This window comes from Monodelphis domestica, chromosome 4 (genome assembly GCF_027887165.1).
Source record: "Monodelphis domestica isolate mMonDom1 chromosome 4, mMonDom1.pri, whole genome shotgun sequence".
In the NCBI taxonomy this organism is placed as follows: Eukaryota; Metazoa; Chordata; class Mammalia; order Didelphimorphia; family Didelphidae; genus Monodelphis; species Monodelphis domestica.
Window position 1 is genome coordinate 224,899,586 of NC_077230.1, and position 26,269 is coordinate 224,925,854.

General features: G+C 41.0%; 1 protein-coding gene across 7 annotated transcripts in view; it reads right to left on the reverse strand.

Annotated features, from left to right (window-relative positions):
• The window catches only part of GRAMD1B (GRAM domain containing 1B), a 352,537-nt gene that overhangs the window by 239,356 nt on the left and 86,912 nt on the right, over window positions 1-26,269 (reverse strand). For 3 of the 7 annotated variants that reach the window (XM_056794185.1, XM_016433779.2, XM_056794186.1), the window contains one exon: window positions 11,113-12,031. The exons of the other annotated variants lie outside the window; for them this stretch is intronic. In XM_056794185.1, the coding sequence (XP_056650163.1) occupies window positions 11,113-11,489 (377 nt within the window). In that variant the 5' untranslated portion in view covers window positions 11,490-12,031. The remainder of the gene's footprint in view (window positions 1-11,112; window positions 12,032-26,269) is intronic. 7 annotated transcript variants of the gene reach the window in all.

The window sequence follows — 26,269 nt, forward strand, 5'->3', positions numbered from 1 at the left end:
TAACTTTTTTGGGGGGGTGCGGTTTGGCTGCTAAGAAGAGGAAAAAAGTCAGAAACCAGCTAATCTAATCTATCCTTACTAGGTCAAGAGTTTTCTCCAAAATATCCCTGACAAACAGTCAGCTGACCTCTGTTCGAAGACCTCTAGAGTAGTGGAATAGTGGAGTAGTGGAAGACTTCTAATAATGGGAATCCTTACTTCCCAAGGTAGTCATTCCCCTTAGAAGCACACATATAGATCCCATGTTAGAAGTAGCTAGGTGGTACTATGGATAAGAAAGTTGGGCCTGGAGTAAGGAAGAAAGGTTCAAATTCAGTCAGACATTTTTATCTGTTTAACCTTGAACAATTCACTGAACCACTGTTTGCCTCAGTTTCTTCATTTGTAAAATAGGGTTAATAATAGCACCTACCTCCCAGGCTTGTTTTGAGGATCAAAGGAGACAAATAAAGCACTTAGCACAATGCCTGGCAAATAGTAGGTATTATTATTAGTGCATGCCAGGTATTATTATTATTATCATTAGAGCTGGAAGGAATTTTAGAAGCTATGGAATCTAACCATCTCAACTGTCAAATGAACTGGAGAAGGAAATAGTAAACTACTCTGGTATCTTTGTCAAGAAAACCCCCCAAAAAGGATCATGAAGAGTTGGACATAATTGAAAACAACTGAACAAATAATACAGTAAAGCTTAAAACTGCACCAAAATGAGGTTTTTAGTCAATTGGAATATCCTCTATATACTCCATACACTGAAAATGGCCAGACATCATGTCTTCCTTAATTTCTTCATCTAGATTTAACGTCAATGGTCACTTCCATTGATCTTTTAATGGATTGCTTTTGAGACCCTTCATTACAGATTCTCAGCTCTTCAAAGGTCATCTAGTCCAACCTATCCTGGAGTAGGAAACCACTCTATGATAGCCCTGACAAATGGTCATACAGTCTGTAAACCTTAAAATTTCTTAGACTTATGAATGTTGGAAATTTCTCCATTGGGAAATTTCATACTAGAAAAAATTTCCTACTGATAGTAAGATCTCTATTGGAATGTGAACCCCCTTGGCACGGGAGGATCCTTCTCCTCCCTACCTAAGACTACTTTAGGACAGAAACCTTTTGCTAAACAATGGAAAGGACTTTGACCTATGCTTAAGCATAGAACAGGAAGTTATTTGAGTCATGATTGATTTTAGAATTAATACAATAGAGATACTTGGAATGACAGAACCAGGTCTTGGAAAATACAATCTCCACCCTACTCAGAGTAAAAGGATTTAGGAAGGGCTGCAGCAAAGGATCAAGATTTAATTATTTGAGAATATGACCTTCAACAGACATGTGCAAAGGGGCAGACCTCTGGGCGGTCCTGGGTTAAGCTAGAGCCACCATTGGCACAGGGAAGACATGGACAGTGATTGGTAGATGTGAGAACTGAGGGGAGGGAACTTAGATGGTTTCCTTAAAGATAGTGGGGTCTGAGGTTCGAGAGGTTTTGCTCTGAGAGGTTGTGCTCTGAGAAGGCTTGCTCTGAAGGAGGCTGGAGGTGGAGGCCCCTGAGACTGTTTCTCCACTTTGGTCACGTGAGTAATAGGGACTGATCTCTTTTCTTTGCCTCAGCTATCTAAGGGCTTGGGCCTTTTGGCCCAGCCTAAACAGAGGGGGTATTTAAGCCCTATTCCCTTCTCTCCCCTTTCTCTCTCTCTCTCTCTCTCTCTCTCTCTCTCTCTCTCTCATACCTTTTTTCCTCCTGTTTGTAATTAAAAACTCCATAAAAGGTTGACTGCTGACTTGAGTTTTCATTTAGGAATTACATAGCTGAATTCCTTGGCGACCTTAAATTAATATATATCAGTCTTTTAAAGTGATTTCCTTGTCACAAGTCTCTGCTTACTCGCTCTCTTTAGGGCAGCTAAATTGACTTCATGCTATTCCTCCCTACACATCCATCTCCCATTCCCTTGCTTTGGCATCAACTGTCTTCCATGCCAGAAATGTATTCCTTCCTCACCACTGCTTCTTGGAATCCTTAATTTCTTTCAAAGTTCAGCTCCAATACCTTCTTCTGACATAAGACTTTTCCTGATCTCACTCCACTGATTGTAGTGTCCCACTCACTATTTTAATTAGATACTTTTTGGTTGCATGCTTATATTTGTTCATGTTATTTCCCTCTATTGAATGCAAGATCCTCGAGGGCAGAGATTGTTTCACATATGCCATTCTATCCCTAGCACAATACCTAATGCTTAAAAAATTATTGTTGATTGAAAATCTCCAATTATCCTGTCTTCCGAATTTGTCCTATGTGCATAGTGATCTCCCCTAATACTATTTCACTGGATGATCTCACCAGCTCTACACAGTGCTGGGCACACAGTAGGTGTTTAATAAAGACTAATCAATTATATCCTTCTTAAAATGTCATTCTCACACTCTAGATGTAGGACAGCCTATAAAATCTGCAATGTTCTCAAATACAACTGAACAAAGAAGGACTTGTTCTCAATTAACTTTGTTGGATAATCAGCAACCCAGAATGAATCTACTACTACTAGGAGGGCTTGTCATGCCCTCCTAGGGCAGCTCTCCAACCTCTGACCCTCACCTAACACCCAGCTCTCACTTGTGGCTCCCAGTAGCTGCTAGCATGTGGCAGCGACCACACTCCGGACAACAGCTTCGACAAGCCAGATAAACCTTGTGAAGGTAGCCATCGGGTCGTCGATCCCTGGTGAACCAGGGCTTTGCTCACCCAGCATGTGAAGACTGCTTTGGCTGAACAGGCGGAAGAAACCAATAAGAAGGTTCAACGGCTGAGATGGCGACACAGCAAAACACTGTGGAGTGCTTAGGGCGTGTTGGAGCACAAAAGACAACACGGCCATCCAATGCAGCTGAGGAAGTCTCCAGGTGTAATGACTTTTCATGCCACTGGACCCAGGCTTCCAAAGCCGAGAGAGTGGGACTGTCTCTGTGCATCGACTTTTCCACTTAAATCTCCTTCCCGCACAAGTGTCTTTGTGCACACTCATCTACATCACTGATGAAAGCGCACAAAGACAATCGTCATCCTCGGTTACTGAGAGACTACTACTACTAGAATGAATCTTCTGCAAATTATCTCTGTGCAAATGACTCTGAGATCTATTTGTTTATCCCTAACCTTTCTCCCAACCTCTAATCTCATTTCCCCAATTACCTATTAGATATTTCAAATTGGATATTCCAGGTAAACTTAACATATCCAAAGCTCATCACCCTTCACCAAACCCTCTCCTCTTCCAAACTTCCCTATCACTGCCTCATGCCTACACTATTGCAGTGGTCTGCTTGTTGGTCTCCCTGCATAAAGCCTTTCCTAAGCTCCCTATTGCCTCCAAGATCAAATATAAAAGCCTGTTTGGTTTTTGAAGCCCTGGATTCTTTCTACTTTGCCAGGCTTCTTCCACCTTACTCCCTTCTACATACTCTGTGATCTAGCGACCCTAGCCTCTGTCCCATGTCCCTATTTTAGGCATTTTTTAAACCATTATCTTCTGTCTTAAAATTGATACTAGGTATCAGTTCCAAGGCAGAAGAGTGTTAAAGACTAATAAATAAGAGTTAAGTGACTTGTTCAAGATCACACAGCTAGGAAGTAGATGAACATTTGAACCCATACCTAGGTTCAAATCTGGCCTCAGACACTTCCCAGCTGTGCGACCCTGGGCAAGTCACTTAACCCACATTGCCTAGCCCTTACCACTATTCTGCCTTGGAGCTGCTACTCAGAATGGATTCTGAGATAGAAAAGAAGGTAAGGGTTTAAAAAAAAAAGCTTCAGCAAGAAATCCACCTTCCACAGAAAGCTCTTCTCATTCTTCCTTAATCTTAGTGCCCTCCCTCTGTGATTACCCCTCATTTATCTCATATGTGTGTGTGTGTGTGTGTGTGTGTGTGTGTGTGTGTGTAGATATATAGTTTGTACAAAACTGTGAATATCTGGAAAGCAGAGATTACTTTTTACCTTTGTATCAGGACATATTAGCACAGTAATAAAATTACATATTACAGGTATGTAATAAATGCTAATATGATGTCATCTTTCTTAAAATGTCATTCCCATACTTCAGATGCAGGACAGTATAAAATCTGCAATATTCTCAAATACAACTGAACAAAAAAAGGACTCCGTCTCTACTAACTTTGTTAGATAATCAGCAACCAAGATCGAATCTTCTGCAAGTCTGTCTCCTTTGTCAGAGCAAAGAGAAGGTCCTCAGTGGGGGAGGAAAGACAGCAGAAATATAAAATACAAGCACATCACAATTGCTTCCTCTCCCTTCTCCTCTAATCTAGGGACAAGTGAAGCATGCCCAACACCAATAGAAGGGAAGTGACAGCTCCACCCTTCTAGAATTGCCCAAGATTTAACTTGGGTCAGTTCCTCTCAGTGTTAATGCAGATCAGCCCAAAAGACAACAGTGCTGTGCCAATCCTTCTCCTTGCTCCTTCAATATTTCCACTAAATGCTGAAAATGGCCTCACAAAGCAGCTTCATCACCTGTTTCTTTGGCTTTCACAGCTCTACTAGGATTCCCTAGCAACTATGCTACCATAATCAGGGCAAAGTACATAGAAAGGATGAAAACCTTTATCATTTTGGACACAACCAGATCTGTGATTTCAGTAGTATAAGAAACTCCCAATGAGCGAAGGTCCTCTACTAATGCGTGTTAAAACTTGCCATGTACCTTCCAGTCATCAAAGAGTTTGCTGGGCCCCAAAAGGCTGAATGAATTGCCCACAAAACTGTACATTTCTAAACATAATACCAAAGATCCCATTAATTTTTTTTGCTCTTAAATCACACTATTCCCTCATGTTCTAAAATGCTCAGATCTTTTCCACATAGTTGTTCTCTAGCTATGCCTCCCACATCCATACTTGTAAAACTGATTTCTTAAACCTAAGTACCTTGTATTTTTTTCCTATTAAGTTTCACATTCTTTCATTTGATCTATTATTCTACCTATGAGGATATATTTGGGGGTACTGACTTTGTCATATAACTTATTAATTAACCCTGCTGTTTTTATGTCATCTGAAAATCTGATAAGCATATCAAATATAGCATGCAAACCATATGCATATGCATAAAACTGAATAAAGTATCCAGCCCTGAGGCACTTCACTAAAGACCTACTTCCAAGTTGACAATAATCCATCAGACACCATATCAGGGTTCCACATATTCAGTTTCAAAACTCCCTGACTACTATCACCTTGTCCACAAAGACATCATGAGAGATTTTGATAAATACTCCACTGAAATCCAAATACTTTTGAGGAATCGCCTCATTGTGCCAGTCTAGTAATCTTGTCACAAATAGAAATGAGTTGAGATTGATCTAGACAAACTTATACTAACAAAGATTGGTCACTACTTCCTTTTAAAGTGCTCACAAACCACCCCTTTAATAAAGTGGTTAGGATTTTGAAAGAATTCAAAGCCAAGATTCCCATATCTGAAAATCAAGATAACATGTGTCTCCAATTCTGTAGTACCTTTCCCATTTGTTGTGATTCTTCTAAAATCACTTTTCTAAGATCACCGATAATGTCTCAGCAATCACCCCCTTGCAAATTTGTATTCTAGAGTGTAGCTCATCATAACTTACTGGCTTGAAATTATCAAGGGTAGCAGCTAGATGCTGTTCTATTATCTCCTCTCTTATTTTTTTATGGCAATTCTCAATTAACCATTTTTTGTTCCGTATTTCCTAGTTCAAAGATTATTCTCTTTAGTAAGGGAAAAAAAAGAAGCAAAATAGGAATTGAGTAGTTCTGCCCTCATTCCACCATCTGTCCTCATCTACCTCATTTATGCTGACATAAGGGGGCCCAGGAAACCATGACATTACAGCTTTGTGATTTTCTTTGTCCGAGAGATTCTTCTTTAAGGAAATAAGGGTAGGGAAAAAAACTTAGAAAGAAAAGTTCATTCAAAAGCAACCAAGACAGTGTCTCTGCCCTGAAGTCCAAGATCCAGCTCTGTCTCTCCTGTTGACTATCACTTCTTCTCTGATACCTTAGGGTAGTAAAAGGGGCCTGTTGATTTTCCTGTTCTTTAACCTGACACAGGTGAAAATCAGTGTGTTATGTAGAGGCTTTCCTTGGTCCCTTCTTCTTTCCCCAGTCACATGAGGGAGAAGGCTATGGCAAACCCTGAGTGACATTTTTCTGTACTTTAGAGAGGCAGATTTGGGACAGAGGACATGGGAAGAAGGAAGATGTCATGCTGGGCCTGGTATGCTAATCCTACCTAATCCAAGCTATTTTCTGATCTGAATTCAGAGAGGATGGTGAAATCCAAGCAGGGTAATAAGGAGCAAAGAGCTCTAAGTATAGCTGAAGGGCATGTGAATATGCACCTCATGAATAAAAACACACAATGGGCCATAAGAAGCATATGAACACTAATACAGCCAAACGGGAAGTATATTTGACATTCAAGGCCCTTCACACCTGGCCCCAAACTACCTTTTCAGTGTTATTAAATGTTATTCTCCATCCCTCCCTCTGTGGTACAGCCAATGTGGCCTTCTTGTCATTTTTACCCCAGTGTTCCATCTCCAAGTCTTTTATGTTGGAATGGGCTCCCTTCTCATCCCTACTTCCTTAGTGCCTCTTGTTTCTTTAAAATTTAGCTGTCAACTTCTAGAGGAAGCCTTTCCTGATCTTCCTAGCTACCTGTGCTATTCCCCCAAAATAACTTTGTAAATGTTATGGGTTCAGATTTTGTATATTTTTATATGTATAGATTAGACATTTTTATATGTATATGCATAGATTCCCTGAGAGCTGGGACTATTTTCTGTTGTTCTTGAATCTCCAGTCAAATGCACAGTGCCTGACAGAGTGTCTACATGCTGATTAAATAATATCGAAGATGGCAGAACATTCTAATAATAACAGCTAACATTCACACAGCTTTTACTTTGTGCCAGGCACTGTGGTAAGTGTTTTACAATTATTATTTCATTTGAGCCTCACAATAAACATGGGAGGTAGTTGCTATTATTATCCTCATTTCATAGAGAGGAAAACTGAGGTAAACAAAGGCTAAATGACTTACCCATGGTCATACAACTAGTAAGTTATCTGGGGCTGGATTAGAACTTAATTCTTCTTGACTACAGACCTGGTATTCTTACCCAATGCATCATCTATCTTACTCATTTAGTTGTTTGCTTGGCATTTGTACAACATTAACTTTTTCCAAGGCTTAAAGAAAATGGTACCCTGAATTTTAACTTTGAACCCATATCACATATAAAACACTGCTCTTCAGACTTCCATAATCTGAAGTCAGAAGATGCTAAAAATCATTCAATGTCTCCAAATAGGTCTAACCCTAAAATATTTTGCAAGATGAGAATCTTTCCAGATTTTTAAATCTCTTTCTCTGTCTCTCTGTCTAACACACACAGACATTGATACACACACATACACACACACACACACCTCTCTCTCTCTCTCTCTCTCTCCCTTTCCTCACTTGGACAATCCATTTAGGTTATATTAACAGAAGAAAAGAGTCCAGAGCAAAGGAGCTGATAATCTTGTATTCTGCTTTAGTCAATTATTTAAAGTATTGTAATCATGTTCTTGGAGTTACATTTTAAAAGTAAACTGCCATATAATCCCAGAAAGTTATAAGCAATTTAAAGCATGTTATATGAGAATCTGTTAAAGGAGAACTGGAGATGATTAGCCAGGCGAAGAAAGACAAATACAGGGATACTACATTATTTTTCTAATATCTGAGGGACTTTCATGTTAAAGAAGGATGAAAATGTCACAGGGGGGTAGATTTTAATCTAACATAAAGAAAAATTTCCTAACAATTAAAACAGCCTGTAAGGGAATGGTCTAGGTCAAGGGAGATGGGTGAGGTCCAGTGAGTAACTCTTCCTGGTGGTCTTCAAGCAGAGATTGGATGACCATCCTTTATGGATAATGTATATTGGATTAATGATCTGGGTAAGGCTGGATGAGATGACTGCTCAGGTCCCTTTTAATCCTTAGTCTATATGTACATGTACACCTTATAAAAGGTAAGCTCCTCAAGGGCAGAGAATGTTTCCACTTTGTCTGTTTCCCTAGAGTATGTCTACAAGAAATTTGTACTTAAATCTTCATAGCACTTACTCTAACAAGTCCTTTTCCCTTTATTCTGTAATTGGTGGAGATGGAGAAATCTCACTAAAAATGGCTTCTCTTAGAGATTTTTAAAAACCTCCTTATTCTCTTTCTTCTACTAAGTATACATTCCAAAGCAGAAGAGTGGTAAGGACTAAGCAGTTGGGGTTAAGTGACTTGCCCAGGGTCACATAGCTAGTATGTGTCTGAGGCCAAATTTGAACCCAAGCTCTCTTGACTCCAGCACTGACTCTTTACCCACCGTGCTATCTAGCTGCCCCTCATGGATTTTCATAGACAAAGAAGGAAGACAGAACTAACATTTAACAAGCACCTACTGTGTGTCAGGCACATATTATCTCACTTGATTATTTGATTTGAGAGAGGAGCATGAAGCAATGATAGATGAGAACTTTTATTAAGCAACACCTATGTTTAAATCACACTTCAGACACTAGCTAAATCACATAACCTTTAGGAGCCTCATCTGTAACACAGGGGGTCTAATTCTTATCTGAATTTATTTGCCCCTTTTGAGAAGAAATGTCCCTGCCAAAAAAATCAGAGTGAATAGGGAAAAACTGGGTCCAGCTGTCTCAGGGGCAGCTCCTACTAGGTTGGTAAGTTACTTTGGAATTCTTATCCACTGCTCTTTTCGGGGCTCTAAGGATCATAGAACTTGACATTATAAAATTTTAAACTTTCATGTTACAGAGAGCAGATAAGTAGTGAACTGGATTTGGATAGAGCATGAGCCTGGAGTCAGGAAGACTCTAAGTCCAAGTACCTTCAGACACTTACTAGCTGTGTGACTTTGGCCAGGTCTCTTAACTCTGTTTGCCTCAATTTCCACATCTGTAAAATGAGCTGGAAAAGATAATGGCAAACCACTCCAGTCAGTACCTTTGCCAAGAAAACCCCAAATGGGGTCACAAAGGGCTAGAAATGACTGAACATTTTACAGATGAGGAAACAGAGGCATGTAGAAGTTAAGTAAGTGGCTGAGGCAGGATTTGAACTTAGGTCTTCCTGACTCCAAGGCAAGTGTTCTATCCACTATTCTCCTCAGTATCGCACAACATGCCCTTCCTATTTCCATGTCCACACCACTGTGCCTATACGGCCATGAATTCTCTCTTTATCTATCCAATACCAACTCCTCTTTTAGGGACCAACTCTAGACCTACCATGAGGTATTCCCTTACTTTTCTAGCTCACATCCTTCAGTTCTTAATTACTCCCTAATCACTTCACATGGTGTCTTGTCTCCTCATCTAGATTGCATTCTCCCAAAGGGCAAAAATTTGGTCTTGTGCTTCTCTAGGGTATCCAACAACATATAGGCCAGTGTTGGGAACATGGGAGGTACCAAATCAATACTTCCTGAATGGATGGAAACCAAATTAAAGTTGGTGCTGGACGGAGGGGGCAGGGTTGTCAACTGACACTGTTAATTCAATTGCATCATATACAAATGCACAGCCTAAGTCCCAAGGCCAGAAGAGAGACCTATCTTTATGTGGCCCATGTGAACAGCCTACAATACCCAATGAGATGCCATACTCCTCTCCCCAGTCAAAGAGAACACAACCTTAAATAGCAATCCCTGAAACCCTGGCCTCAGCCTTGGTTTGCAGCATCACTACTTCCCACACTCCTTTTACCTCCAACTCTAGACCCAGGGAAAACAAAAACAAAAATAAAAAACAAAAACCTTCCCCAGGAGGTAGATATAATAAGTACAGGTCAAAGCAATGGTTAGACATAACAAAAAAGGGCCAGGAGCTAAACAAACCTCCACTTTGTGGCAGAATCTAGGGTATGTCAACATCTAAAAGCGCCACAGTTATGTGGGCCTAGTTATCAAGGCTCAGTCTGAGGGAGCCCTCAGCTACACTACTTGGGGTATATTTCAATGAGAAACGAGCAATATCCTAGGATGAGCAACAGACCCAGAATGGAGAGACCAGGATCTTTGTCACAGCTCTGCCTTTTACAAGTTGTGAGACTTTGGATAAGTCACTTCCATATACCTGGGGCCTCAGCTTCCTCCTCGATAAAGAAAGGGTCTAGGCTAGATGACTTCCAGAGTCTCTTCAGCCCTAAATCCTTTGACCATCTCTGTGAATCACACAGGTTGTTACTCATGGCTTGGATACTCTCCCTCCAGAACCTGGTCTCTTTTCAAAACTGCCACCAAGTGCTCCTTCCTCTAAAAAGCCTTTTGCTGATACCTCCAGTGTTTGAGATGCCTGCTCAGAATCACTGTGAATTTATCTTGTATATATCTTGTGTTACTTATCTATGAACACGATTTGTCTCTAAAATATGCTCCTTGGGGGTAAGGGCTGCCTTCCTTTTTTGCATTTATCTCCCCAGTGGCTGGCACATTCCAGGCGCTTAATAAAGGCTTTTTTTTTTTAACCCTTACCTTCCATCTTGGAATCAATACTGTGCATTGGTTCCAAGGCAGAAGAGTGGTAAAGGCTAGGCAATGGGGGTTAAGTGACTTGCCCAGGGTCACACACTTGGGAAGTGTCTAAGGTCACATTTGAACCCAGGACCTCTCATCTCTAGGCCTGGCTCTCAATCCACTAAGCTACCCAGTTGCCCCAATAAATGTTTGTTGGTTGACAGTTGTGTTTTATCATATCATATATTAATTTGGGGCCCACTCTCTGTGGATGTAATTTTTTTTTAGCTGAATGCGGGGCTCATCCCTTGGCTTTTGAGAAGGAAACAGGAGATAGGTGCATGGTGGGGTTGATGGGGAGGAGAAAGGGGAGCCTAAATTTGGTCTATTCGTGAACTTGGAAAAGCATACGGTGACTGGTGAGCAGAATGTTTCCACTCGAATTCAGGCCCTCAGCGAGGGGTTGGGGGCCAGGAGGGAAGGAACTGGTGGCTCGTGGGACGTACCTGCTCTCACTGCACTGTTTGCGCTCTCTCACCCGAAGCCACTTTCGGAGGAGGAAGCGTTTGCGGCGGGGTGAGGCGCTGGGTGTGGAGCAGTTGGACCAGGGAGTGTCCTCATCGCTGGATGGTGTTATCTCGATGGACGGCAACTGTAAGAACTCCTTACCGGGTGTCAAAGAGCTGGATAAATCCGGGGCCAGGCCTCCCTCCAAACTTTGCTCCTGTACGTTCTTCATCCGGCGCATCTTGAATCTCCGCCTACGAAGCGTTGGAGTGGACGAGCTGGACCAGACCGGGCTGGTCTCCGGGGCTCCCTGGGACTCCCCTGGCACCTGCAGTGCGGGTAGCTGGAGGTTCTCCATAATGTTGGCAGCTGGCATTGGGTTCCTATCCTCCACTCTCTTCACTCGTAGAAACCTGTCTCTCTCCCCCTCTCTCTTTCTCTCTCTCTCTCTCTCTCTTTTTTTTTTTTTTTTGCTCCCTACTGCCCCCACCCCCTTGCTTGCCTGCCCACTAATACACTTCCCCCCACGTTAGGAAACACGTTCGCATGCCACAAAGAGTTGGGCAAGTTCTTTATAAGGTGTGGGACAGTGGATGAAGCCGGCGAGCAATCCAGATGGAATTGACACCTTTCTCTCCAAACCCGAGCTCCCCCGAACTTGCTGCCCTCCGCCGGAGAGATGCCTGTGACCGAGGGCCGAGGCGGGCGAGAGGCCAGGCTGCCAACCACCCCTCCGGGCTTCCCTCTTGGGGCTCCCTTCTGGCGCGCTTGGCTCCCTTGTTTTTCTTCCGCTGGTTCTCCCTGATCTGCTTGCGTCTTCGCCTTAGCTGGGATTCGGTGACACACTCCCCCCGGGGCCGCGAGGCAAACTCTCAGCTGTTTGTGTTCTGGAGACCAGTTTGGGGAACCGGCTTGGAGCTGCAAGGAGGGCAGAGAGAGAAAGAGGAAGAAGAGGAAAAGACAGAGAGGAAGGAGGGAGAGAAAGAGAGAGAGACAGAGAGAGAGAGAGAGAGAGAGAGAGAGAGAAGGAAGCGATATCAACTGGATAAAAAAAGGAGGAGGAGCGGGGGGTGGAGAGGGGGCGGGGGGAAGTTGGCATTTCTATGGGAGATAGGGCATTCACAGCAGCAACAGCGAGTGTAACTGTACACGGGATCCCTTAGGGACAGAGCCTGCCCGAGTGTAAAAGCTGCTCCGATCAGACTAATGAAATAGCATAAGAAACCTAACTTTCTCCAAAAGGCGATTGGCCAGACAGCTCCCTCTTTGAGTTCCTGTCTCTTCTACTTGAGTGGGAAGAGCAGAGGAAGGGTTTTGGAAGGGGGGGAGGGGAGGGGGAGAACTGAACTTTCAAAGCTCAGTCCTTGCTCTCCTTGAACCCTGCACCCCTTTTCTCTTCCCAAAGGCACAAGGTGGAGGGTAGACTGGGACTTAAAGAGAGGATCAGGGAGGGGAGCTGAGAGAGTTTTCCAGCTGGGTGTCTCCTCTTCCTTCAGATTTTAGTAGAATTCTCCCAAGGTTGTAACAGGGTTGGAAGAAAAATGGGAAGAGGGTGGTAAAGTTAGCAGGAGCTGCTTCCAAAAAAAGTGACAGCCTGAAAACAGAGAGTCCTCAGTTGGAGCTTCCAGAAACACCACATATCAAAGAAAAAACACATGCAAGACTGACTGTAGACACACAGAACATACAGGACAAGAGGAAAAATGGAACTGAACCCTTAGACCTGTCTGAGCCTTGCTCCATAATGTTCCAGGCCCAGGCAAGGGTTAAAATGAGTAGCATCCAATAAAGAACCAAATACCCAGCCGATGCATCCTCCCTTTCAGCTCTGGGAATGAATTCATCTCTAGTAGAGCCAAGAATATGAGTTTAGGTCACCAAAAGGCCCAGTTCTTTCCCAGGCAGAAATCCTAGGGAAAATGAGCAAATGCAAGTCCCAGGAAGGACCTAGGGCATACTATCCTAAAGATACTGGTCCTGGAGCCCAGGTCTTGAGAATGATCTGACATTGCATCCTTAAGACCTTTTCCACCTAATATTTCCCCCAGCCCACAGGATTGGACTCATGTTCAAAAGAACAACCAAGGTGACAAGCAATTGGGAGATTGGGTTGAGGCAAGGGGAAACCAGGAGAGCTCGGCACCAAAAAAAAAAAAGTAGATGAGGAGAAAAGGGTCAAAGAGAGAGAAATATGCAGTCCAAATACTGATTTCAATCATTCTCCCCAGGACTCTTCACCTTAATTTCCATCTCATGCTATGAGACTATGCCCTAGGTCATTGAGAATAAATTCCAAATGAAAACTTCAAAACAACCTCAAGAATAATGTAAAACCCCCTACCATGCCATGTAGAGATTCACTATAATAAACCACCCCAAGGAATAACTCTGTGGATAACTAGTAAACCTACAGCCACAGCTCTATCTCTGATATCCATAAGTTTGAGGGGGATTGAAAGATGTACAGAGTTAAATACATTCTTGAAGTCCTTGAAGCAGAGTGAATGACGTTCATACCTCCCTAAGTTACAGATACTGGCAACATGGAAGACTATTAGAAACCCAGACCTGAATTGGTCTTTCCAAACCTTCAGCCCCATCTCTCTGATTCTTCTCCAGCTGGACCTGTCGACTCCAACATCAGTGGCACTTGGGTATCACTCAGTTTTAATTCCTGGATATGGCACAGCAAACAGAAACCACTTCGTGTCAAATGTCAGACCCAGAAAGGAAGAAGCTGGGTATCAGTATCCTTGAGATGTTTCTGGCATCTGGGATTGGCGAAGAGGCTGAATTTTGACTCTAAACTCCTGGAGTTGGATGGAGCTAGGCAAATCCCTGGAGGTCTGCTGGTTGCCAGTGTATATAACTCATCCTGAGATTTTCTCCAAGATGCTTGGAAGGTTGCTTAGGGGGAAGAAGGCTCAAGGGAAGGCAAATCCCTTGTAAAATGTTTCTTAGAGGCACCAAATTTAAACTTCTACCTCCTGGGAATAAGAAAAAAATCCTTCTTCCTACATGTTTTCCAGTTCATATTTTTATCCACAATGGATTCTGGATCAAAGATCTTATTTAATTTGGTGAAAATCAAACCTTTATTAAGCTCTAGAAATTTAGTAAGTTATAATAAAATCTAATTTACATGCCCTTCCCTCCCTTCCTCTAGAGGTGACATCCGAGGGGTATGGAATATTTCATGCGGTTTCACATAGTGTTGGTAGGTTTTGCTGAATTGTGTTTTTTTTTCCCCTCTTAAAAAAAAATCTTTGTTACAAGGGATGGTTCATTGGGGAGGAGAGGTAGAAATCATATATTCAGAAATTAAGGTGATATAACCACAGTAGATACCAATTTGCAGACTTTCAAGCGTTATTTAAATGACAGCTATTATTTTCAAAAAAACAAAACAACTAATTTAAGCATTGGATAAATCAATAGGTATGCCAATCATTTCTATACCACTCAGATTAGGAACCAAGATAAGTTGGAGACCAGTCTTACTTGTTTGGGGACAGACACTTAGAGGAGCTCAAAGCATGAAAACTGACCTTTCTTATATCCAAAACAGGAGAGCTTCAAAGAACCCATTCTTTTCCCTAGCAATTTCTTCTCTCCCTTCCATGAAAACTGGTTCAGGAAGACATCTTATTTGCTCTTCCTGTTCTTTACTTTCTTAATGTATGACAACCATAGGCTAATGTAAAGAGTACCAATTTTGCAATCAGAAGGCCTGGATTCAATTTTTTTTTAAACCCTTACCTTCTGTCTTAGAATTGATACTAAATATCAGTTCTAAGGCAGAAGAGCAGTAAGGACTAGGCAACTGGGATTAAATGATTTGCCCAGGGTCACACAGCTATGGAAGTATCTATCTGAGGCCGGATTTGAATGGAGGTCCTCCTAACTCCAGGCCTTTCACTCTATCCTCTGTGCTACCTACATGCCCCCTCTGAATTCAATTATGACTGCCACTAAATTACCCTGTAATAACCTTGGACAAATCATTTTATCTCTCTGGTTGTCAGTTTCTGATCTGTAAAATGAGGGAATTGAATTAACTCATGTCTAACATCTCCCTCCAGCTCTGACGTCCTAAGAGTCTATATTCCATCAGCAGTCAGTCTGGCACATAAGGTGAACACTCGTGCAATAAGCTGTCCTTCACACATAAGACAATGATGCCATTAATTTACTAGCAGGGAGGATGGATTTTCATGGCCACATCCACATTTCTTTGTCTAGTGTGTAGTCATGGAACAAGAGAAGGCTAACTTGCCTTGTAAGTGGCTCAAACCCATAACCTTGGCCTCCTTAGCAACATGGTGTTCTAACCAAATAAATTGCAAAATTATTTGTCTTTATGTATTTTCTTGATCATTTCCATAGTCAGAAACTTTCCGTCTCACTACCAGATCCTTGAGAGCCAGCTATTCAATCAAAAATCTCTTTATTATTCAATCCAAAGGTTTTCCCCCAATACTTATCCTTTTTGACCTTTGAGTAACATAGGACATCACTGACCATGCTCTTCTTTATCTTCTCCCCTCCCTCAGTTTCTAAGGCATGATACTTTCATGATTCTTGTCCTACTACTTCTCTGGTCATTCTCTCTTTGGTTCCTTTTCCTCCTCCTACTTCCTTTATGAAATTTGACATGGAACAGAAACAATTCAGTTTAAATGTCCACCCAAGGTCAGCTCTTTTCTCTGCTTTCTCTCCTCCTTTTCCTTTGACTCTCTCATCCCAGAGCTTCAATTAGCATTCATTGCTGACTCTCAAATCACTATTTACAGTCCCTGCACCTCTCCACTGAACTTTAGACTCACATCTTCAAATGTTAGCAGACCATCTCTGTTTGGACGTCTCCATGGTACTTCAAATATAATGTGTTTTAAGCCAAACACATGGGAAGTCCCCATTTGTAAAATAAGGGTAATTAATATATGACTGCCTGCCTCACAGGGGTTTTTAAAAATCCTTACCTTCTAGCTAAAAATCAAGACTAACTATCAGTTCCAAGACAGAAGAGTAGTAAGAGCCAGGCAATGCAGGTTAAATGAGTCACATAGCTAGGAAGTGTCTGAGGTCAGATTTGAACCCAGGACTACCTGTCTCTAGCCCTGGTTCACTATACATTGAGATCCCTAGCTGCCCCCTCAGACAGTTTTAAGGAAAGCACTTGATGAATCCAAAAACATTATGTAAGTAAATCAAAGAACAAACATTTATTAAAAATCTAACAACTATCAGGCACTGAGTTCAATTCTGTGCATAGGCAAAAAGATAACAGTCATTGCCTTCATGGAGCACACATTCTATCAATTAAGACAACATGTTTTATATATACATATATAATTTATTTATTTATTATTTATTATAATAATATATATATTCTGGCATGTATGAAATCAATCAAAGGTAATCTTTGAGGGGGAACGTCAAAGAATACTAGATGCTGAGCCCCATATAAAAGGAGGTACTTGAATTGGGTCTGAAGGAACCAAGGAATTTGCTAGATATGGGAGACATCAAAGACATGGTGATAGGATGAAGTGTTATGTGTGAGGAACAACAATTAGGCTAGTTGACTAACCTGTGGAGTATGTGAAGAGGAAGAACGTATAATAATATTGGAAAGATAGGTTGGTTAGAGCCAAGGAAAGAGGGATTTATTAAGTGCCTGTTATGTGCCAGGCACTGTGCTAAGTACTTTACATATATCTCAAAGGATCCTCATCACAACCCTGGAAGGTAGATGTCACATGAGTAGGGAGAAAGGGATAGAATGGAGAGACTTTGTGGGGGAACCCATTGGATATGAAGGGTGAGAGTGCGTGAAAAGGTCATAAACCTGGGTAACCAGAAAGCTAGTTGAAGAAGTAGATGGAGTATTGGGCCCAGAATCAGGAAGACTGTCTGAGTTCAAATCTGGCCTTAGACACTAACTAGCTGTGTGATCCAGGACAAATCACTTAACCCTGTTTGTTTCAGTTAACTTACCTGTAAAATGTGCTGGAGAAGGAAATAGTAAACCACTCCAGTATCTCTACCCAAGAAAATCCCAAATGGAGTCATGAAGAGTCAGAGACCACTGAATAAACAACAATGACAACAACCAGAAAGATGTCAGTGCCCTCTTCACAGAGAGAAAGAAGTTGGGAAAAGAGGAAGGTTTGAGGGGGGGAAAGTAATGACTTTTGTTTTGGACACATTAGGTTTGAGATGCCTAAAAAATATCCAATTCAAAATAGGAACTATGATTTAATTTTTCTTTAACTTTTCCTAATTTTTCCAATTCTGTTAATGGTGCTGCTATTTTCCAAGTTACCAAACTCACATTTCCATTGCATTTTAAGGTTTACAAAGTGCTTTTTTCACATTTTGTTAGGTAGGTAGTATAAGTACCATAGTTCCCATTTTGCAAATGAGAAAAATGGAGACACAAAGAGGTGATAAAGCTAGTAAAGGTTAGAACCAGGAGTTGAGCAAGGTCAACTGATTCCATTCTTTCTACTATACCATGCTTAACATTCATTTTTCTGTTCCCTTTTGTCATTTCTACCTTTGTACTCTCTTACACCAGTTCCCTCATTTGTTGTTGTTGATGTTCAGTCATGTCTGACTTTTAGTGAATCCATTAGGAATTTTCTTTTCTTTCCTTTTTTTTAACATTTGCCTTCCTTTTTAAAATCAATACTGTGTATTGAATCCAGAAGCTCAGTAAGGGCTAGGCAATGAAGGTCAGACACAACTGAACAACAACAGAGAAGGGTAGATCTCTCTTGGAGGGTAGTCTCTAAGATTACAAGCACTCAAAGTCAAGGGACTTTTGGGGGAGTCAGGAAGACTCACCTTCCTGAATTCAAATTTGACATCAGATACTTACTAGCTGTATGACCCTAGGTCAGTTCTATCATTTGTGTCATCTAGCTGTCTCTAGGGGAAATCTGTATTTGCTTCTAGAGATAATAAGGAGCCATTAGAGTTTATTGAAGAGGTGAGTGGCTGGTCAGGTCTGCCCACGAGGGAAATCACTTTGGCTCTGTAATGGAAGATGGATTGGGGAGGGAAAAGACTTGAAGCTATTGCAATAGCTAAAGTTAGAGGTAATTAGGGACTGAACTAAAGTCCTAGGTTCATGAGTAGACACTAGTTTCCTAAACTCTGGTCATCCAATCAAAAGTCCACTTTGTTATTCCCAATAAAATCTCTCAAATTCCCCTTTCAAAATGTATAGCCCTTATGCAGATATAGATACAGATACAGATATAGATACAGATACAGATACAGATAGATACAGATACAGATACAGATACAGATACAGATACAGATACAGATACAGATGATACAGATACAGATACAGATGATACAGATACAGATACAGATACAGGGCTTAGGGTCAAGGGCTCTCTCTGCAGTCGGGAGAAATAGTCTGAATACATAGCATATCCAGTATCACAGGCGTATCCTTCAGAAAAAATTACCCCAGGGTTGGGCAGAAGTAGGGTTATAGATGTTGTTTTTTTTTGGGGGGGGGGGGAGTGGTGCCATTTTGATGTTTGTTCATTGCTTTTTAGTCATAAAGTACTCCTCAAGACCACATTTGGGGTTTTCTTGGCAAAGATACTAGAGTGGTTTGCCATTTCCTTCTCTAGCTCATTTTATAGGTGAAGAACTGAGGCAAAGAGGATTAAGTGAGTTATCCCACACAGCTAGCAAATGTCTGAGGCCAGAATTGAACTAAGGAAGATGAGTCTTTCTGACTTCAGATCTGGCACTCTATCCACTATACCACCTAACTTGCCCCAGGGTGTTAGAAATATTTCTAATTACATATTTCTGATCATGTTTCTTCTTTGCTCAAAAATCTTCTCTATCTATTGAACAAAGTTCAAATTCCTTAGCTTGGAATTCAAGTAATTTGGAGCATTAACAAGAACCCAGGTCTAGTTATTTCTAGCTTAGTGTTCTTTCTTCAGCAGGGGGTCCTGAATCCAGTGAAAAGTCCATTGAAATTGCCTTCTAGCTTTTTCTTCTCATGTGATCAAGGACTTTAGCAGACAAGGGCCTGAAAAACCATTTAACCCCATGGTGGTGAACCTATGGCACTCCTGCCAGAGAAGACACTTAGAGCTCTCTCTGTGGACATGTGCACTAATGCCCCAGAACAGAATTTACCAGAGTTCATTACTAGAAAGCTAGAGGGACACAGGCCTTCCCCTCTCCACAAATGCCTGAGGATATCACCCGCCCCTCTAAAGAGTTCACCATCACTGATCTAACCTCTTCAACTTTACTTTTGAAGTACTAAGAATAATGCTTTATAAGTGGTCCACCCCAAGTTTCAAACCTAGTACTATCTTGTCCTCCAAATTGCCTCTTTTGTGTATTCTCAACTATAAATCTCCAATAGGTTCATCTAATCAGGAGAAATTCTCTAACAATTCAAGTTACATAAAAATGGAGTGGCCTTCTTAAAGAGGTGGCAGGTTCTTTCTCCTGGGAAGTCTTTGACCAGAGGCTGAATGACTACTTGGTGGCTATGTAAGAGTAAAGATTTCTTTTGTGTTGCCCAATGAGTTCTCTATTGTTTAGTCATTTTTCAGTTGAGTCTGACTCTTTATGACCCTATTTGGGACTTCCTTGGCAAAGATACAGAAGTAGTTTGCCATTTTCTTCTCCAGCTCATTTTAAAGATGAGGAAAGTGAGGCAAACAAATTAAATGACTAAACAAAATGATTAAAGGACTTATCCAGCACACAGTTAGTAAGTGTCTGAGGCAAAATTTGAACTTGGAGTCTTCCTGACTCCAAGCCCTGATGTTCCATTCATTGTGACACCTAGCTACCCCTAAGCTAGTTGGTCCCTTCCAACTCTCAAATTCTCAGATTCTATAATTCAAAAAAATCTAGTATCAAAAAATATCTCTGGCCGAATTGAACCCTCCTCCCTCCCCAGTCTCCAAGTCAAAAAATACAATCCTAGGTTCACCAGTTAAAACCAATTAAACACAATTGTAGTAAGTTCTTAATATTTGCAAGGAAGGTACCATGCTAGATGCTACAAAGATGGATATAACCCAGGTCTTAATCACAGGGCTTTTTATGATGGCAGATAGGGAGGGATGGGGAAGTACACAAGTAACCTTGATAGAAGAGAGAGTAAGATAAGTACCTAGTTTCCATTCCTGAGGTCCACAAACTCCATTCCTGAGGTCCACAAACTTAGGCAGTAAGAAGTCAGTGCAGGGAGTAGATATCCTTAGAGCTGATTTTATCCTTTGAAAAGAGAGCTTAGCCTTTAATTCAGTTTCCAGAATTGAAAATAAAACAAATTCAGCACCAACTAGGTTTACTGAAATCACTTCCAATGGGTCAACTCCAGAAATGAAGGTTTTGGTTGCCATTAGTCAAAAAGCCATCTGCCTCCTCCTGGACACAACTAAAGCTGTCATTTTGACCAGAAATGACTTCTCTTAATTTATACCCCCAAAGAAGAACCTCTTCCTTTTTCACATTGGGAAACTGAGGTTTGTGGATTGGCCATGGTGGTGGTGGTTGTTGGGTGACATTTGAAGGAAACACTTAATTGACAAAGGTTTTCAAGGTCTGGTGTCTCCCACCATGACCTTAACCATTAAACTCCCTCCCATCTCCATAATGGGCTCTGTTACTAAGCAGCTTCCACCTGTTCCAATACCATTGTGTCACCTTTAGTCCCCCAGCCAGGTGTCAGCCAGAATGATCCAGCCACCCCCTTCTTCCAACTCCCAGCAAGGCTTGTGGCTTTTCAGATGTGGGCAAGCTCATATTACCAAGCAACTGTTGTTTATTCTGGAGCAGTTCTGGCTCCATTTTCTCACAGACACAGGATACCCAACACCTGTCTATTGCTTTTCCAGACTCAGAATCAGGGACTATGTAATAAGTCATTTAGCCTTAACTTCCTGGACTTGCTTTGTGTGAAAAATACCAGCTGTAAGGCTGTATTTCTCCCTGTCATACACACACAAGTGAACTCAGGGGAGAGAAGAGTAGCAACGTCATTCTTCAGGACACCATCTTTATACTCAGATCCTGTCAGACTTCCAAAGACCCCTGAGATTCTACCTTATTTTATGAGGAAGTCTCATGTAGTGGGTGGGGTTTAATATTGCTTTTGAAAGGCAAATATGATACAGTGAGAGGATAGAGCACTAGATGTCCAGGCAGGAATATATGGGTTCAAATCCTATCTCAGATACTTAATAGCTAGGTCTGAGCAAATTTTTTCTTTCAAAGTCTCAATTTCCCTTCTTTAAAATGGGGTATTTGATTTAAGACACTTTCCTTATTGGAAATCTATAATTCGAAAGGTCAATGTTAAAAGACATCGGGCTATATGTATAAATGAAATAAAACCAGCTCAATTTGTCTTTTCTATTCTCCTTTGCTGGATTCTGTCTTCAAAGAACAATGTCCTGAAGAGGAAATGGGAGTACAGAGATCCAAAAGTGAATTATGCACTGAAAACGATGAAAGTAACCACCAGCAAGTTTGTACCAGGTAATAACAAGATGACCAATTCTAAAGGGATCTAAGTTCAGATCTTGGTACTGCCACCTACTAGCAGTATGATCTTGGGCAAATCAATCACCCTTCCTGAGCCTCCATTTCCCCACCTTGAATGCTCATATTACCTATCTCACAAGGTAAATTTGGAAAGAATATTTAACATATCTTAAAGGGGAAGGAGTAAGAAGCATTGAATCTGTGATTACATCAGTGTAGGGAGCTCTAGGTATGGAAACCCCCTGTATTAGTTATTGAGAGATTAAAATACTTGCCAAGGTTATATCTAGCGAGTATATGAGAGGTAATATTTGAACCCCAGAACTTTAGACCAAGAGGTTAAATTTTTACTATAGCATTAAAACTACCAATGAAATTAGCTTATAGGGATTCGGGTGAGTTTCTAATGATTTGCTGACAGTAAGGCCGGTTATACAGTCACTGGAATGGCTTACTGAAGGTGACTATAAAATGGCCTTTTATTTAGATCTTTAAAACTTGCCAGGTTCTCTTAGAGTAAGATGATTACAGTCCTGTCTAAACGCAGATGCCCAGAAGAAAATATTTCTCCAATTCTCTGACATGCTTATGTATCAATGAAGGACCCCAAAACTGTCTGGGAAAGGAGAAACCAGGAAATGGCCACTAGATAGAAGACAGAGAGTCTAGAAGGGTTTGGGTTAAACAATGCCCCCATATTTCTCCAAAGCAGTCAGGCAGTATTGGTCAGGAGGGATAAGAGAAAACTAATGCAAATAAAAGGGGAGATGATGCTCAGAAACCACTTCCAGAGTTTCTGACTAGAAAATGGCCAGGTAGGGGAAGAAATCAGTATTTTTATGGATATCAAATGAGCCCGAAGTCAGCAAAACCAAGATCAAATCCAGCCTCAGACACTAACTAGATGCTTGATCTGGGGCAAACTGTTTTATTGTTGGCCACCTCAGTTTTCTCAAATGTAAAATGGAGATAATAATAGCTCTTGCTTCAGAGGGTTCTAATAAGGATAAAAGGAGATATTTTTAAAGTACTTCGCATAGCACCTATCATATAATAGGTACTTAATAGATGCCAGCTTCCTTCCTTCCACAGAGAAACATTTGATGAAGGATAGTGATATAGCTAGTACTCTATGCTGGATAGGATGCTCAAGTTTGACACGACGTCCTCATCCCTAAATGGTTCCTCTTTTCAAGCAGCAGCCCCTGTTCAAGAGGCCAAGAGTATGTCATCTGAGCACTCATCCCTGTTTAACTTACTATTATATGACTTATGAGTAAGGGAAGAACATTGTCCAATCATTCAGCCTTGTTAACTGAACACATCCTAACACTATCTTCCTCTTTCCTCAAAACTCCAAGCCATGACAATCCATTGGGCAGATTACAGGATTACAGAATCCTAAAACTGGAAGGAGGATTCAAATATCACTTTATCAATCCCCCTGCCTTTGGGATAGAACATTTCTCAAGGCTAATTAGACTGGATTAGAGTCTCATCTCTTTTGTTGGTTTTTAAATCCTTACCTTCTGTCTTAGTGTCAAGTCTAAGAATGAAGAGCGACAAGAGCTAGGCATTTGGGATTAAGTGACTTGCCTAGGGTCGCACAGCTAAGAAGTGTCTGAGGTCACATTTGAACTCAAGTTCTCCAGAGTCCAGGTCTGGTACTCTATCCACTGTGCTATCTAGCTGCCTCCAGTTCTCTTTGGTACTTAAAGCAATGGTCCATTAAATCCCTTAGAAGTCTCTTATTATAACATTGGCATTAGTAAGACAGAACTAATATTGGTAGTTTTATTAGGTTTTTTTACTCTATGCAGCTATTATTTATTAAAGGGAAATAGGTATCTATCTGGCCCATAGTGTAGCCTAACCCTGTGTTGGTAACCCTATGGCATGCGTGTTGAAACATGCCAAACAAGGTTGCTCCCTTCTCCCTCTCCATGTGCACATGAGGACATTTCTCACATCAACCACCCCTCTGCGTAGCAGTCCACTGGAAGTGCTTCCTCCCTCCCCTTTCTGGGGTAAGGAGGTGGGGAGCTCACATGCGTCTGAGGGTGCAGTTTGGGCACTTGGTCTCTAAAAGGTTTGCCATCCCTGGTATAGCCTAACCTAGATATCTACAGGCTATTTTTAAAATGGAGTCATTAATTTCACTACTCCAATTGAAGCTTGGCATTAAGATGGGTAAAATGTCAGATCGGTCTGTGTGCGAAGCAATGTGCTAAGCTCTAGAGTTAAAAAGAAAGGCCACAACAAAGTGCCTTGTTCCCAAAGAGCTCAGGTTCCTTAAGGACAGGGACTGTAATGGGGAATACAGAGTCTATACTACCCATAGTTCATTTATTAAGTACTTATTGTTAAATGTTTAAAAAACAGATTGATTTTGTTGGTGTTCATTCATTTTCAGTTGTGTCTAACTTATCATGACCCCATTTGAGGTTTTCTTGGTAAAGATACTATAGTGGTTGGCCATTTCCTTCTCTAGATCATTTTACAGATGAGGAAACTGAGGCAAACATGGCTATATGACTTTCCCAGGGTCACACAAGTAGTATTTATTTGAGGTCAATTTGAACTTTCTAACTCTAGGCATCGTACTTTATCCATTGTGCCACCTACATGTCCTTAGACAGATAGACAAACAGACAGATAGACAAATTGATGATAGACAGATGGATAGATGGATGATAGATAATAGATAAGATGAATGAATACATAAATGAATGAATGAATAAGTGGTGATTGTCATTTATACTCATTTGTTTTGACAATTACTAACTACCACCATTAAAAAAATGTTTTCTATCCTTTGACTAATGGCCAACTTTATTAAAAGAAATAATCCATACTATAAAATTCCACTGTCACCAAATTGTCTCAATTCTATTTCCGTTCTCACATATTTAAGTCAATATTCTCTAAAGATTCTTTTGTGTATGTTCTGTCTCCTAAAGCTCAGTGTCAGGTTCAGACAGGTAGCCAGCTGGTGTTTGATTTAGTGCCTTGAACTGGCATTGTCCAGTAATTGGGGCCCCCAAGATAAGAGACCCTTAAAATCTCTGCTTAGAATATACATTCCTCGAGGGCAAGGACTCATTTTCCTTTGTCTTAATATCCTCAACATTTAGCATAAGGCCTGGCATACAGTGGGGACTTCACAAGTAATTGTTGACCAATTCCAATAGCCTTGTCTTTTGCATGTGAAAATCTATTATGAAAATGAACATTAAGATTTCTATCTCTGGAGGCCAATGATAAGTAACTCCATTTTTGTTGTTGTTTAGTGGATTAGCAGAGATTATTTCTGACTCCATTTGGGGTTTTCTTGGCAAAGGTACTGGAGAGGTTGGCCATTTCTTTCTCCAGCTCTTTTTACAGATCAGGAAACTGAGGCAAATGGGATTAAGTGACTAGTCCAGGGTAACACAATTAGATGTGAACTTGGGAAAATGAGTCTTCAGGTCCAGTACTCCATCCACTTCAACACCCTGTGCTGTCCATAAACCTGTTTCACAGAGGGGCAAATTGGTGGGCAGAGCAGTTAAGTGGTTAATGCTGACTCAGTCTCTTCCAGGACTCCTAATTTGTAGTCCCCTTGCCCTCTCTGCAATAATCCCAAAGCCAGGCTCTACAGATATCCACAAATGCCTGAGACACAAGTCAGGCTCAAGACATTGTAGAACCTTGAAACTGGCATTTACCATTATGGCAAGGGAGCAGCACAGAGTCTTTACAAACTATTTTAATAAAAAACCAGAAGGCACTTTGTCATCTCATGTGAAGAGATTTAAGAAGGTTTGGCCCTCAAATAGGATTCTGATTGGCTATTTTTGATAGCCTAATCTAGATGATTAGACCCAGTGGCTTTACTAGAGTTTTATCTTTCTTCAAGGAAGGTATTTATAGGGAATAATGGCAAATAATCTTCTACTGAATGATGCTTTTTTGGGTGAGGGCTAAACTCCTTGAGAGCTAAAGCATGAGATATTCCCATTTGCAAAGGATGGCTCCTATTCTGCCTCAGTCCCTTGCTACTCTGTGTCCTTGGGAATTGTCCTTGATCCTGGAGAAAAGCCTGGGACATCTATTACCCACTTTCTCTAAGAGCCAAGATGAGGTAATCACCATAATTTCAAACCAGGTCTCTGGCTCTCTGATAATTAAAAAACTCGGTACAAAGATTTGGAAAATATGGCACATGTCCACCTGGCTTTAAGCAAATACAGATGAATAAAAAAAAAAAAGGAGAACTGAATCCTCTGCTTTAATGGTTTGCCATAGAATACATTTAGCTAGTCACCTTCCTTAAAGTAATAAAATGGGATTTCAATTGATGGAAGCATGATCCACACAAAACTTTTAAGAAACACTTCTATTGCTTAAAGTCAGTGAACCAATGTACGAAGCATACACTGCAAACACCCAACTTTATAAAGGCCATAATCTGGGGGCTCCAAATTTCTCAAGGAAAAAAAAAGTCATTGGTCAATTACCTAATTCTTTAAATCAATCCCTAGAAATAAATCAGAAGACTTTCTCTAGTCATTTCATTGTTGTTGAGTCATTTCAGGCATGTCTAACTCTTCATGACCCTTTTGG